We start from the raw sequence: 16,142 nt of genomic DNA, 5'->3' as shown, positions 1-16,142 counted from the left end.
GACCATTACCTGGTAAACTCTAATCTTCTTTCAATTTCTGAATTTGCCAGTACCTAGCACCTCATATTATTGGAATCAAACAAGCTTTGTCCTTTTGTGTCTGGGTTCTTAGCATAATATCTTCAGGCTACATCTGTGTTGTAGCAGATAACAGACTGAAGAATCCATTGTCTGAATAGACTACATTTTGTTTGTCCAGTTTCTGGACATCGGGGTTGTTGTACTTTTTGGTGGTTATGAAAATGTTGCCAAGAACATTCATGTACACATTTTTGTGTGGACATGTTTCCATTTCTCTTGGTTGTATACCTACAAGTGGAATTGCTGAGTCATACGGTAACTATGTTTAACTTTCCGAAGAACTGCCAGACTTTTTTCCACAATGGCTGTGAGGGTTCTAATTTCTCCACAGCCTCACCAACGCTTATTTGGCTATAACATCCTAGTGGGTTTGAAGCAGTATCTCATTATAGTTTTTATTTGTATTTCCCTAGTGACTAATGTTGACCATGTTTTCATGTGGATATCGGCCATTTGTATATCTTTTTTTGAGAAATGTTTATTCAAATCCTTTGCCCATTTTTAACTTGAATTATACTAGACCCTTGTCAGATATGTTTGCAGAAATGTTTTCCCATACTGTTCTGGTTTTTCTCTTTCTTGATTATGTCCTTTGAAGTACAGATGTTTTTAATTTTGGTGAAGTCCCATTTGTTTATTTTTTCTTCGGCCACTTGTGTTTTTGGTGTCATATCTAAGAAACCATGCCTAATCCAAAGTGTTGATTTATGCATATTTTATAAGCATTTTATACTTTTAGTTCTTATATTTAGGTCTCTGACCTATTTTGAGTTAATTTTCATATCTATAATAATAAAAGCGTAATATGCTAATTAGACTGGACGTCCTTCCGGACGAAGCCAGGGCTGTGAGGGAAGCCGGGTCCCGAGTGCCTCCCGGCAGCCAGAGGGAAGCTGCTGCCAGCAGCCAGGGGAAGGAAGGCCTGCTCTTGCACAAATTTTGTGCATCGGGCTTCTAGTATGATGTAAGTAGGAGTCCAGCTTTATTCTTTTGCATGTGGCTACCCACTTGTCCCAGCACCATTTGTTGGAAAGACTATTTCCCTTTTAAATTATCTTGGCCCCCTTGTCAAAAATCAGTTAACTATAAATGTATGTGTTTATTTCTGGACTCTCTTATCCATCCTTATGTGACATTCACTTTTATAGCTGGCAGATTTTTAGCATTTATGAAGTTTTCATTATTTGGCTGACAGAAGTAGCTATTATGTGGGTTCTTCCAAAAACATATGAAACCACGTATTTCCTGGTATGTTAAAGTTATAAATGAGATATTTCAGGAAGTGCCTTGAGTCCTTTGGACATAAAGTTACTGACTGCTATATTTATCACACCTTTATGTGTTTGCCTTTTATTTTAAGAGGCTGTTGTGCCCTGGCTGGTTTGGCTCAGCAGTTAGAGCACCATCCCCAGGACCAAAGGGTCAAGTCTGGTCAAGGGCACGTTCCTCTGTTGCAGGTTTGATCCCCAGCCCGGTCAGGAGGCAGCCAATGGATGTGTCTTTCTCAACATTGATGTGTCTCTTCCACCCCTTCCCCCACTTCTCTCCCTTCCACTCTCTCTAAAAATCAATGGAAAAAATATCCTTGGGTGAGGATTAAAAAAAAAAAAGGCAGTTGTTTCAGGATCAATATTAAGATAGTGTTTGGCCACAAACACAGGGTGCCTTAGAGGTTTTGTTTTTCTTTTGAATCTGGAAGTAGTCCCTGCATGTTCAGGGCAGTCATATAAGGGTGCCATCGGGGACCCGTAATAGGCACCTCCTATTTTCCTGCTTCACCCTCCTTTGCATTTGGCTCTCATCCTCATCGTGTCTAGACCAGTGGTTCTCAACCTTCTGGTCCTTTAAATACAGTTCCTCATGTTATGACCCAACCATAAAATTATTTTCGTTGCTACTTCATAACTGTAATGTTGCTACTGTTATGAATCGTAATGGAAATATCTGATATGCAGGATGGTCTTAGGCGACCCCTGTGAAAGGGTCGTTTGACCACCAAAGGGATCGCGACCCACAGGTTGGGAACCGCTTGTCTAGACGCTCCTGCATCCCTGGGCTTGGCAGGAAGAAGGGGTACACTAGCTGAGAGCCCAAAAACTTGCACTTGTGTCTCCTTGGCTTCCAGCTACAAAGGAAGATTTTAATTGAGCCTCTATGACTCTGATTATCTGTGTTGTGCTACGAAGGACAAAGGGAAGCACTATAGGATCAGAGCAAAGTTTAAAGTTGTATTAAAACTAGAGTTTACCCTGATGCTCAGCCAACTAGAGTATTGCCATTTTGGCTTTATGGGTTAATACGTAGTTTTAATGTATGAGTTAAATACTCTTGAGCAGCAGTCGCCAACCTTTCGGACCTCACCGACCACCGGTTGGCGACCACTGCTCTTGAGCATCTGTTCACTGAAAATCTGAATTATGAACTAAGTACCATGTTTTACATACAGTTTGGGAATGTCAAAACATACTTTAGATACAAGCAAGACAATCTTGAAATCAAAAGTGGTGGGTTTTTATAATTTAAACTAGTGGCCCAGTGCACAGATTTGTGCACATTGAAAGGAAATTAATTAGAAGAAATATTTTAATATCGCTATTCGTCATTTCCCTATTGTCAACGATGCTGGCTTCTTTCGGCTTCAAAGGTACGTTATACCAATACTTGGTCTTCAGACATATTCTGTCGTTGCCGCCACTTTCTTTCAGCTTCAGAATGTCAACAAAACAACCAAATTCACGATCGACAATGACAGATCGAAACACACGTGTGATTGGCGCCAGCGAGAGCTTTATATATATCACGCATGCGCCAGTCAACATTTATTTTTTATTTTATTTTTTTTTAAATGTATTTTATTGATTTTTTACAGAGAGGAAGGGAGAGAGAGAGTTAGAAACATCGATGGGAGAGAAACATCGATCAGCCGCCTCCCGCACATCTCCCACTGGGGATGTGCCCGCAACCCAGGTACATGCCCCTGACCGGAATCGAACCTGGGACCCTTCAGTCCGCAGGCCGACGCTCTATCCACTGAGCCAAACCGGTTTCGGCAACATTTATTTTTAAATTGCCAGTGTGCGTCATATGTACCAGCTGGTCGGTTGGTCGGACAGAAGGATGGACGGTCAGTCACTTAGCCTTTTATATATATAGACTAGAGGCCCGGTGCACTGATTTGTGCACTGGTGGGGTCCCTTGGCTTGGCCTGCAGGGATCGGGCCAAAACCAGCAATCCAACATCCCCTGAGGGACGTAGTAGTACGCGAAGTGGCAGGCGGCCAGGGAGGAGCCCGAGCTCAGGCCGGGCGCCATGCTCCTCCCACTCATCCTGGCCCTGCTGTGCCTGCCACCACCGCTGCTTGGTAGGCTCGCTGCTGCTCCGCTGCAGTCTCCATGCGCCCATCCTATGGCAATATCGGGGCGCCCATGACCAAGAAGCAGCCGTGGGCTCACGCCCAGTCAGTCCTGATGCTGGTCCCAGTCCAGATGGGGGAGGGGCACACAGGGGAAGTGTTTGCAGGAGAGGCTCCAGCCAACACAGCTGTGCTTGCCAGACGTAAGCCCGGCATCTGGCGCTGGTTGGTCAGCTGGCGGACTCCTGCTATGGGAGCACACTGACCACCAGGGGGCAGCTCCTGCGTTGAGTGTCTGCCCCCTGCTGGACAGTGTGCATCATAGTGAATGGTTAACCGGTCGCTTAGGGTTTTATATATATAGACTAGAAGCCCATTGCACAAAGATTTGCGCAATAGGCCTTCCTTTCCCTGGCTGCCGGCACCAGTTTTCCTCGGGCACCCGGGACCCAGGCCTTTGGTCCAGCCGCAGCGGAAAAGCCAAGCCTCAAGGCTTCTCTGCTGCAGCCGCAGCAAGGTTTGGCTTCTCCGCTGCGGTCAGTCTTCACTCCGGCCGGAGCCTTCAGTCTTCGCTTCATGCCTGCATGCAAATTGACTGCCATCTTTGTTGGGTTAATTTGCATACTCATCCTGATTGGCTGGTGGGCGTAGTGGAGTGATACCAATTTACATCACTCTTATTAGTGTAGATTATTATCTAAAATCAAATTCTGGCGGTTTGGGTTGGAACTTCTGTTACAGACTCTCAGATATGTCAGAAAGGACGAAAGAAAGCTGCCACCGTGATCCATAAAGAATAAAGGTTTGTTCCTGAAAAACATGTTTTTAATTGTGGAACCTTTGTGATAGAAATCAACTCTCTGTGGTGCATGTCCTATTAGTGCCAGCAGGGGGAGCATGGACACTAAGCCAAAAGCCTGGCTCCTAGAATATTTCTCCTTGGTGCTGCATAATGTAGGTGTTTTGTTTTTTAATGCACTTGAGAGGACAGTTTCCAAAGGATTTAGAATAAGTTATGCAAGAAGTATAACAATGGATTTAAAAGAACAGCTTTAATCAACATGTAATGCTGACATTAAAAGAAGACTGTTACAGCCCTAGCTGGTTTGGCTCAGTGGATAGAGCATTGGCCTGCGGACTGAAGGGTCCTGGGTTTGATTCTGATCAAGGGCACATGCTGAGTTGCAGGCTCGATCCCCAGTAGGGGGTGTTCAGGAGGCAGCTGATCAATAATTCTCTGTCATCATTGATATTTCAGTCCCTCTCCCTCTTTGAAATCAATAAAAACATTTTTTTTAAAGTATAACTTTTTTTTTAATATATTTTATTGATTTTTTACAGAGAGGAAGAGAGAGAGATAGAGAGTCAGAAACATCGATGAGAGAGAAACATCGACCAGCCGCCTCCTGCACATCTCCCACCGGGGATGTGCCCGCAACCCAGGTACATGCCCTTGACCGGAATCGAACCTGGGACCTTTCAGTCCGCAGGCCGATGCTCTATCCACTGAGCCAAACCGGTTTCGGCTAAAAAGTATAACTTTTTTAAAAAATCTAATATTTGGCTCAAAACTACCACACTCATTTATTAATTCTGTTTTTTTTTTCTTTTTAAGATGTTTTAAATTGATTGTTAGAGAAGAAGAAAGAGAGAGAGAGAAACATTTATTTGCTGCCTCCTGCATGCCCTCTACCGGGGAATGAGCCGCAACCCGGGCATGTGCCCTGACTGGGAACAAAACCACAACCCTTCATACACGGGATGACATCCAACCAACTGAGCCACATCAGCCAGGGCACAAGGTACGACCTTTTAGGGAAGGCAATTTAGTAATAATCATAAGACTTATTTTGATTTGTTTTAGGGTTTTTCTTTTTTTTTTCTAATTTTGTAACATTTTAAAATGCTCATTCTCTTTGATCCAGCAACTCCAGTTCAAGCATTGTTGAATACTGAAACACACACACACCTGGAAATAATTTAGTCATTTTTTAAAAAATATATTTTATTGATTTTTCACAGAGAGGAAGGGAGAGAGATAGAAAGTTAGAAACATCGATGAGAGAGAAACATCGATCAGCTGCCTCCTCTCCTGCACATCTCCCACTGGGTATGTGCCCGCAACCCAGGTACATGCCCTTGACCGGAATCGAACCCGGGACCCTTCAGTCCGCAGGCCGACGCTCTATCCACTGAGCAAACCGGTTTCGGCTAATTTAGTCATTTTTTAATAGAGAATTGGATAAATAAGTTATGGTACATCCATAAAAGCCGTTATAAAAAAATAAGGAGCTCTATCTGTCCTGTCATGGAAAGATGCCTTATAAAAAAAAGTTGAGGACTTTCAATATGATTCCATCCTTGTTTACTTAATTAATTGTATGTACTCCAGGGAATACTGGGAGCTTATGCATCAAACTGGTAACAGTGATTTTCTTAGGGCAGGAACAAAGACTGTTCTGAGTCATATGTACTATCATTCAGTAAGATATATGTGATCTTCATAACCAGGGGGAAAATGTTTTTTACAAAAGATAGAAAGTAACATTTTAGGAAAAAAAATTATTAGCTAATAACAGGCTGAGGACCAGAGTCACCTTGTTCCTTGTTCATTTTTCTTAAAGCATCCTGTTTATATTTATCATTTTAGTATGCCACTCATTACTGTCATGTGTTGAAAGATTACAGTCCAGGGAAATACTCAAACAAGATTGATGAGAACTGTTTTATTCTGCATTTTCCTTTTCTCTGCAATTACCAGTACTGAAAACTTTCATAAAAAGTTTGGAGCTGTGTCCAGAAAAGGAAGGACTATTACACGAAAAGCCATTTGGTTTGTTTCCCCTTCATTTTGTTTATAGAAGTTTGGAAGACCATTCCATTAGGAGAGTGTAATGTTAGGGCCGCATCTGTTCTGTGTTGATTTTGAGATAAAACATCCATCATGATTTTCCACTTTGCTTTAACACTGCAGCTCTGATTTATAGGTTTGATCTGGCAGTTGTACTAAACACTTTGCAGTCTTAATTCTATTTAACCCTTGTAAGAGCCTTTGTGGCAGATCTAAGTACTTTTCCCCTTTTCTAGGTGAAGGAAGCTGGTGTGCGATATCACTTGCTATAATATAATTAATATCACACACCTGGAAGCTGGCAGAAATGGCAACTAAAGCCAAGTCCTTCTGAATTTAGGGGCTGGCCCTCTCAGCCATTATAAGATGGTCACTTTGCTACATGGATATTTGTAGTTACACATTCAGGCAACAAGATCAGGAGGTTGTATTGTTCCTTGTGCTGTGCCAGCTGTTGAAAGGATGTTCAAGAAATGTACATGTGAACTCTGCTGTGCGGAACTTTCCCATCTGATGAGAAGTATATACATCAAGACAGAAACCAAGAAACATGGAAAGATGGACATGACTGCCCAGCCCTGGAGAAGCCCAGAGAAAGGGCAGGCTGTGATTGCTGAAGTCAGTTGGGGAAGATTTAGGGAAGATGACACTCTGAGCTCATCCGAACAAGTGAGCCAAATTAGGCAGGCTACATGGGCAAGGGGTAAATTGGGCTATGATCAAGCCTGGCATGAAGGAAACCTTAGGGCAAGGAATCTGGTGGGGAAGAAGCTGCCCTCGCAAGAGGTACTTAATGCCCCATAATTTTTGAGAGTAAGGGTCAGGCTAAGAATTTAAAACTATTTTATTGGCCCTAGCCAGTTTGGCTCACTGGATTGAGTGTCGGCCTGGGGACTGAACAGTCCCAGGTTCGATTCCGGTCAAGGGCATGTACCTTGGTTGCGGGCACATCCCCAGTAGGGGGTGTGCAGGAGGCAGCTGATCGATGTTTCTCTCTCATTGATGTTTCTAACTCTCTATCCCTCTCCCTTCCTCTCTGTAAAAAATCAGTAAAATATATATTTTTTAAAAAAACTATTTTATTGGCAATCCAAAGGACTTGATAGATTGTCCACACTCAGACACAACTCTGCTTTTACCCACCACTATGAGAACTGTTTGCCTGAGCAAACATCACTTTTCCTGCTCATTGCACAGTTTCTGTACTTGACTGTCAAGTGCTTTTAAAAAAAGTTTTCCTGAGATACAATTCACATACCATACACATTTAAAGTGTACAATTTGATTTTTTAGCCTACTACATTATTATTTTTTTTAAAAATATATTTTATTGATTTTTTACAGAGAGGAAGGGAGAGAGATAGAGAGTTAGAAACATCGATGAGACAGAAACATCGATCAGCCGCCTCCTGCACATCTCCTACTGGGGATGTGCCTGCAACCCAGCTACATGCCCTTGACCGGAATCGAACCTGGGACCTTTCAGTCAGCAGGCCGACGCTCTATCCACTGAGCCAAACCAGTTTCGGCTACTACATTATTTTTATAATGAATTTCATTTTAACTATCTTAAGTGTACAATCTAGTGGCATTAATTAGAATTATGGTGTGCAACCATCACCATTATCTAATTCTAAAATTTTTTCATCACCCCAAACAGAAACTGTACCCTAAGAGTATCTCCCCGTTCCTCCTCCCCCAGCCCCTGGGAACCTCTAATCTACTTTCTGTCTCTGGATTTCTAGATACTTCATATAAGGAGAATCATACCATTATTTGTCCTCTTGTGACTGGCTTCTTTCACTTAACTTAATGTTTTAAGTGTTCATTCATGTTGTAACATGTATCAGAACTTCATTCCTTTTGATGGCTGAATAATATTCCATTGTAGGACATACCACATTTTGTTTATCCCTTCATCTGTTCATGGGCTGTTTTTGCCTTTTGGCCATCGTGAATAATATTGTAATGAACTTTGGTGTACAAGTATCTGTTCCAGTTCCTGCTTCTCGCGGTGTTTTAAAGAAATCATTTGCCATTGTATCTCAAGACCCTGTAAGACTTTTTCCTGAATCACTATCTGGCTGTCTTATTGCCATTTAAATTGGGCAATGCATCATTGTAGCCCCTGTGCCTGCATACAGTAGGCACTCAAGTATATATTGAATGAATGAAGATTTTGAAAGCCAAGACAGTAAATGTAAATACCTAGTAAATGTTCACTGACTTAAATTTTCTTTAAAAAAATATTTTTATTTATTTCACAAAGGAAGAGAGAGGGAGATAGAAACATCAATGATGAGAAAACCATTGATCAGCTGCCTCCTGCACACCCCACACTGGTATCGAGCCCGCACCCCTAGTATGCTCCCTGACTGGGAATTGAACCGTGACCTCCTGGTTCATAGGTCAACGCTCAACCACTGAGCCACGCTGGCTGGGCAACATTTAGATTTTCAAGCGGAGAGGCAAGAAGATAAAATCAGGATTTTTATAAGTTTGCATTAGTTACAATGCATCAGATGTTTTGGAGGGTAGATAAATGGGAGGGAAGAATCAGCGAAGAATCAATCTAAGAAGTTAATCAGAATAAGAGGTTGATCAGTAAAACCTGGGACTCGGAGAAAGGAATTTCTTCGTGTTGTTACTAGTATTAAAGTCTCCAGAAAACTTTATTTTATGGCAGTTGACCTCTGACTGGGGCAAGCCCTCTTGGTTTTGCATTTGTGGTTGAATGAGTTAGTTGCCATCGCCTTAGTTGTCTGACCATCTCATAAACAAAATGTCAGGACTTAGAACTCCAGAATACATTTTACTGCAGAGAGGGAAAATCACTTGGAAAGATGGCCGTATGTATTTTCTCCAGTTGTTCTGGCAAATTCTTTGTTCTGAAGTTCCTTTCCACTGAAAGGAAGGCTATCACTGCCAGAAGACACTTAAGAGATGTTAAGTAATGTTTCCCTTAGAGTAATTTACAAGTGTTGTGTTTTTCCCCTTGGTACAAAAGACAGATCTAAGAAAAATGTCTAATGCAGCTGGGAAAGATTTTCATTCTTAGGAGGCTGCTGGGCGTTCAGAAATGAACTTAAGTGGAGCAGAAAATTTACATTAATAAATTGTTCCTTTGCAGTGGTTCTCAACCTTCTGGCTCTTTAAATATAGCTCCTCATGTTGTGACCCAACCATAAAATTATTTTCGTTGTTACTTCATAACTGTAATGTTGCTACTGTTATGAATTGTAATGTAAATATATTTTACATCCTGATATGCAGGATGGTTTTAGGCCAGCCGTGGGCAAACTACGGCCCGCAGGCTGGATCCGCCCCGTTTGAAATGAATAAAACTATTTAAAAAAAGACCGTACCCTTTTATGTAATGATGTTTACTTTGAATTTATATTAGTTCACACAAACACTCCATCCATGCTTTTGTTCCGGCCCTCTGGTCCAGTTTAAGAACCCCACCCCTGTCTTAGGCGACCTCTGTGAAAGGGTCGTTCGACCGCCAAAGGGGTCTCGACCCACAGGTTGAGAACCGCTGCTTTAAAGTATCTGATTCAGTACCCCAAGGTATCCGGTGTCCACGTCATTTCGCATCTGTTAAAGTGGCTAACCTAAAGGTCCACAGCCAGCTGTCTACTCGTCAATCACAGGCCTCATTTCTTCGCCCAGGAAAGGAAGAATGAATGTGAGATAATTTCTAATGTCCGCTCCAGTTCCAAAGTTATCATTTCAGAAGATGATTCCATGAGAAAAAGGAAGCCTTGTCCCCCGGCTATATCTGTGTGTCTTGAGTTGCTATACATGTATCGCTATCTGTCCTTTGAATAACATTCAAGTCAGTATGATCTGACTTACATTATATTAAGGGAATTTAACCTTGGAATCCATTCTACTTGGAGGCAATTGATTTTAAAGAGGATTGTAAAAAAAAATTCCGGAGAAGGTAGATTCTCCTTTGTCTCTTTATTTTTTCTCTATAAACCTGCTTAAGTCCACAATTTATGTTGTACATTCTATGAGTTTTGACAAACATATAATGAAGGACATGTGTCCACCATTATAGTATCAGATAATTTCACTGCCATAAAAATCACCTGTGTTCCATCTAGTCCTTCCTCCTCCCTAACACCTGGCAACCACTGACCTTTTTACTGTTTCATCTTTTCCAGGATGTCATATAGTTAGAATCTTACAGTATGTAGTCTTTTACTTTGGCTTCTTTCAGTGCATTTAAGTTCCTTCCATTTCTATATGACAAATCTGTCTGTAGTGCTAATTGAACATTAATATGCAAAGACAATCAGTTTTAACAGTTATTGGCAAACTTGCAAAATTTAAGGACCAAAGCCAGAAACTATATTATTTTCTTTTTTAAAAAATATATTTTATTGATTTTTTATGGAGAGGAAGGGAGAGAGATAGAGAGTCAGAAACATCGATGAGAGAGAAACATCGATCAGCTGCCTCCTGCACATCTCCTACTAGGGATGTGCCCGAAACCCAGGTACAGGCCCTTGACCAGAATCGAACCTGGGACCCTTCAATCCACAGGCCAACGCTCTACCCACTGAGCCAAACCGGATTCGGCAATTTTTCTTGCTAATCCAATATGTAGGATAAAAGTCTTTCTTAAATACATTAATATAATTAAAAATATTAATGCATTATCTTTTTGTATTGTAATATCAGTTTTATTTTTCATTAAAATTGTACTGGCATCATTATTTCGATGAAGTTTAATAAAATAATATTTCACTGTCTGATTTTTCCCAGGCCATTATTAGTCATTTCAGGATTATTACTGAAAGTAGGTTTTTTTGTTTGTTTGTTTTGTAAAAGTGAGGGGTGGCCAAGAGAATGACAAGTCACAGACTGGTGGAAAATATTTGCAAAACACGAAGCTGATAAATCAGACAAACACTGTTACCCAAAATATACAAAGAACCCTTAAAACTCAATAGGTAAGACCATAATCCGATTGAAAGACCAGAAAAGGCTCTCAACAGAAACCTCACCAAAGAAGGCAGCTACACAGGTGGACCAGGGAATTGCAAATTAAAACAACACATATTAGGATGGCTAAAGCTCAACCTCGCCTTGATTCACTCTGAACTAGTGATTCATTTCATTGGCCAAAAGCAAGCCCTTCTCCACCCAAGTGAAGCCCGGCCCCCGCAGGTCCGCTTAACTGTCCAGAGGAGGGGGCGTGGTGCCCTCAGCCCGGTGCGCCTGCGTTACTCACAGCAGTTAGGACTGTCCCTGGCGCCTGATTAAAATATTTAAATACAGCTGTTAAGGATCACACATAACCTACGATATTAATGTTTATTTATCATAAATGTTTAGACATTATTATGAATTTCTGAGACACACAAATTCCTCCCGAATTCATTTCAATTGAGCATGTATTTACTACACTCAGGTGCCTTTTATCCCCAGCGCACTGTAAGTCCCCACTAAAGGGTGCAACTTAGCATAATGACGCGGCTTTCGCTAAAACAAAGCAAACCGAAACCCAAATCATTCCACCTGAAAGGGGGCGGGGAAGAAACCGAGGTATTTATTCAGGCAACTTCAGTAGTTGCCTATTTTCCTGGGGGCGGTGCCACTGGTGGACCCGATGGACCCAGCCGCGACCGCCATTTTGGGGTCTTCCCTAAGGATCTCCTACCGGCTTTTCGTGCCGCAGCCACCGCTCCCCGCGGCCTTGCCGGGCAGGATGAATGTGATAGACCACGTGCGAGACATGGCGGCCGCGGGGCTGCACTCCAACGTGCGGCTCCTCAGCAGCTTGTTACTTACAATGAGTAATAACAACCCGTGAGTGGAGGCGGGGAGCGGCCGGGGGCTGAGGAGAAAGCGGCGCCCGTTGGGGAGCGGGGGCTGAGGGGGCCTCGGGACTGCGGGAAGGAGGGCCTCCTCGCGCGGGGCCGACTGAGGAGCGCCGGCGGCGGTCACTGGGACGAACTCCCTGCGGGGAACGTGTCGAGTGTCGGCGGCGGCGGCGGCTTCCAGAAATGCCAGGCGGGGGCTCTGAGGGCGACCCTGGCGAGGGTGCCCGGGAAAGTTGAGGGCGTAGGGGTTTCCTGAGGTACCTGCTGCCGGGCACGGCGACTGTCACGTCGCCGGGCGGGTTCCTCTCTTCCCAGCTCCTTCCCGAAGAACGTTTTCTCCTTCGGCGAAGCGCAGAGGCCCCGCGTCTCCTGCTTTCGTACCGTCGGCCCGCGTTTGGGACGGGCTTTCCCCCCGGAGGGTGTGAGCAGGGCTCGCTTCCTCGCCCCGGCAAACCCCTGGGAATGGAGACACCCCGGGAGGAGGGAGGGGCCCCTTTTCTGTGGTCAGAGCTGCCCGGTATTGAGTCTTAACGACGGCAGAGGCGCAGGGCTCTCTGCAGCCTTGAGGGCTTCAATGTCTTCATTTTAAGGTCCTTCCCGGGGCCAGCGAGGCCAGACACCCCCTCCCCAGCGCCCTCTCACGGCCCCGGCTCTCTGCGCTCCCGCCTCCCTCCCCGCCTGTTTTTTCCGACACTGAACACGTCCTCAGCTCAGGGCTTTTGCATTTGTCTTTCTGCTCGGAGTTCTTCCCGTAGACCCGCCTCCTCGCACAGGTTTCAGCACAGTATCCCTTCCCAAGAATTCTCAGCTCCTCAGTTGTTCCTTCACCCTTACTGTCTATCCCTTTGCCCTGTTTTATAGTCTGCCCATCACTTTACTTTTAAAAAACGGAGATATAATTGACATGTAACATTTATATTTTAATTTCAGGTGCACAGCGTAATAATTCTGTATCTGTTGTGGTAGGAGCACCACAATAAGTCTAGTTAACATCCATCACTACATGTAGTTACAGGTGGGGTTTTGTTTTGTTTTTTGTTTTTTCTGGTGAGAACTTTGAAGATCTGTATTCCACGTCACCCTGTTAAAGAACACATCTCTTAACTCCTAAGGAAGTCGGCCCTGTGCCTCCGTACAGAAAGCACGCAGACATTTACTGCACGTGCTGAAGGAGTGCATACAACCTTAAGGAGGTGAAATACCCTGTAAGTTCTCACGTCTAGGAAGTGGAGGAGCCATAATGTCTGGATTTTGGTCCTTTTGACTCTGAGGGTCTCCATTCTGACCAGGACAGCCTGCTATCTCTAAATGGCATTATAATTAGACAAGAGGCCCCGTGCCCGAATTCGTGCGTGGGGGGGGCCTTTCCAGCCCCATCAGTGTGTGGGCGGCTGTCCAGGGGGAGGGGCCGGGGCAGTTGGTGGGGCAGCTCCGCCTCCTGGTCGAACTCTGGTTGAACTCCTGGTCCAGGCGACAGTTTGCATATCATCACTCTTTTATTATGTAGGATTTTCTACTCAGGGTGGACCCATTTGCATCTGGCCTGCTCGTGATGCTGTATAGGGCAGAGAAGAAAGGCCGTTGGATGCTTCCAGTGCAGCTGCTCTCCCAGTTCATTCCCATCAGGGTGCTAACCCATCATTTTGCCACTGCCCCCTTAGTGTTGACAGGGAGGAGCCCTGGTGTGCCAGCCTTCTGTGCTTATTCTGGAGCCTTTCACTGGTTCTGAGTGATTTGTCAAGGAACAGTTTCCACCGTTGGGAATTTGTGCAGGAGGTAGTCATTGTCCTTGGTTCTTGAAGATGGTACAAGGTAGTTAGAAGCAGTCTGATCCTCTGACTAGACTTCTTCATATTAGGTTAAACTGGCAGTTAACTAGTTTCCAGAGGCATTTAGATTCTGACCTTTGTCATTTATATTTTCAAATTTCTTACTGAATTGACAATACAATACAGTAAAAAAAAAAAAATTCGAACAAAGCAGAAAGGGTCTGCAGATAAGTACCTGTCCCTGAGTCTTGAACCTCACCCCACCATTTCCCTTCTCCAGAGGCAAACAACATTAAGTTTCTCACATATCATTCCAGAGATAACGTAAGTAGGCATGTATGTTATATAAATATAATATACATAAGTATCTAAATGCTTCCTGAGTATAGTAACTTTTCTGTCCAATCTTATTTCTCATTAAATACACTGTCCTTAAGTCCCTGAGACTTAAGATAAAAATTCTCCAAGTGCTTATAAAGTTTACTTTTGTGTATAAAATAAAAAACCTTTATCAAATAAGACTAACCCTCTTTCTATCCCACTCTATTTCATTAGCTTATCCTCTTCTATTTCCATATTTCAGTATTTCTATTTTCTTAAGGATTTGAAGAGTTTTCAGTTCCCTACAAACCTCTTTTCAGTACTTTCCTAAAAAGGATTCAACTGATGAACTTTCTCTTCTAAGTTTTCAACCCTTCTTTGGTAATACTATTTAAATCATTGTGATTGTTCTTCTTTGTCTTATCCTAAAAATTGATGTTAATATAAGAGAGAATGGATATCAAACTGTTAAATTAAGTCTTGGGTTAAAGGAGAGGAGGAAAAGGTATATTACATTTCTCTTTGTACACCTTTGTAGAGTTATACAAAGAGATTTAAAGATATCATTGCTTTTATAGTAAGTAAAGGAAATATTTAAGGCAGTTTTCTAGATGTGTTGACCATATTAATGTAGAGTACGCCTCATCCCTCTAATTTTAGGAACTAGCACTTAAAGGCACATTTATTTTTTTGGAAACTCATTACATAAGGCTGTGTGCTAGGCTGGGACACTAAGAAGGGACACTAAGGGCAGGCATGTATTTTCTAACATTTCAAAAACAACCCATGTAGGGGGTATCCTTTCTTTGTTTTCTAGTGAGTTATTCTCCCCATCTCAGAAGTACCAGCTTTTGGTGTATCATGCAGATTCTCTCTTTCATGATAAGGAATATCGGAATGCTGTGAGCAAGTATACCATGGCTTTACAGCAGAAGAAAGCCTTAAGTAAAACTTCAAAAGTGAGACCTTCAACTGGCAATTCTACATCCACTCCACAGAGTCAGGTAATTGGAAATACAAAGTGTGATTTTGGTGGGGGAGGGCTGGGTGCGAGAGAGACTGAAAGAATTTATAAGACTGATGTGGAAGATGTAAAATAAAATGTAATTTTAAAGGGGACTTGACTGGAGAAACAAAGATGAAAAACCACTTAGATGAAAGAATGCATCCAACCAAGCAGTTAGGGCTAAAAGCAAAAATCACTCTGGATGAATTCAAAAAATGGAATTAACTATGAATTTTCTGGGTTCTAACCAACGTCATGCATTGTTCCTCTCTTTCATACAAACAGAACTTAAAATCTAGTGTTTTTATAATGTTAATGAAAATATAACTTTAAAATGTAACTCAAATTTTACGACTGTGAATATCTGGGGAAATGTATGGGAAATCTGAAAATTCCTGCCAATTTTTGATAGTTGCTTAAGAATTAGTTAAATAAATGAAGGGGGGTTATAATTTTACCATTTGGTGGAGCCATCCCATTGCTAGAAATTAACCATATAGTAGACTCACAAAAGATTTATAAGATATATAATTAAGGTTGCTTATTGCAGAATTGTTTATAATGGTAAACGGAAGCAAAAGTGTTCATTAGTTAGGACTAGTTAAATTATAGTTTAGCTATAAGATGCAATATGATGGAACTATTAAATGAAAAATGAGATAAATGTATGTGCTAATTTGGAAAGCCTGTATATATTAGTAAAGAAAAGTTTTGAAGCAGTGTGTTCAGTACTCCCTGTTTGTGTGTGTGTTTGTTGTTAATCCTCACCTGAGGATATATTTTTTCCATTGATTTTAGAGAGAGTGGAAGGGAGGGTGAGAGACAGAGAGAAACATCTATGTGAGAGAGACACATCGATTGGTTGCCTCCCACACACACCCTGGACCTGACTGGGGCCAGGGACCGAACTTGCAACCCAGGTAT

At 42.6% G+C, this 16,142-nt stretch overlaps 1 protein-coding gene across 23 annotated transcripts in view; it reads left to right on the top strand.

The window, feature by feature from the left end:
- Nucleotides 1-11,887: 11,887 nt before the first annotated feature.
- Nucleotides 11,888-16,142, top strand: part of ANAPC7 (anaphase promoting complex subunit 7) — a 71,882-nt gene continuing 67,627 nt past the window's right edge. For 12 of the 23 annotated variants that reach the window (XR_004974784.1, XR_004974783.1, XR_004974782.1 and 9 more), the window contains exons 1-2: nucleotides 11,888-12,108; nucleotides 15,030-15,216. Coding sequence is in view for 3 of the 23 variants with exons in the window: in XM_036353462.1 (XP_036209355.1) it covers nucleotides 11,909-12,108; nucleotides 15,030-15,216 (387 nt within the window). In the remaining 20 variants the exon portion in view is untranslated. Of the gene's footprint in view, nucleotides 12,109-13,052; nucleotides 13,138-13,176; nucleotides 13,328-15,029; nucleotides 15,217-16,142 lie in introns of those variants that run through there. The other 11 variants (XR_004974786.1, XR_004974788.1, XR_004974787.1 and 8 more) reach the window with 6 other exon arrangements.

Source organism: Myotis myotis, unplaced genomic scaffold (genome assembly GCF_014108235.1).
Source record: "Myotis myotis isolate mMyoMyo1 unplaced genomic scaffold, mMyoMyo1.p scaffold_m19_p_20, whole genome shotgun sequence".
NCBI lineage: Eukaryota > Metazoa > Chordata > Mammalia > Chiroptera > Vespertilionidae > Myotis > Myotis myotis.
Note: the sequence above shows the minus strand (reverse complement) of the source record. Positions and strands in the feature narration are given on the sequence as shown.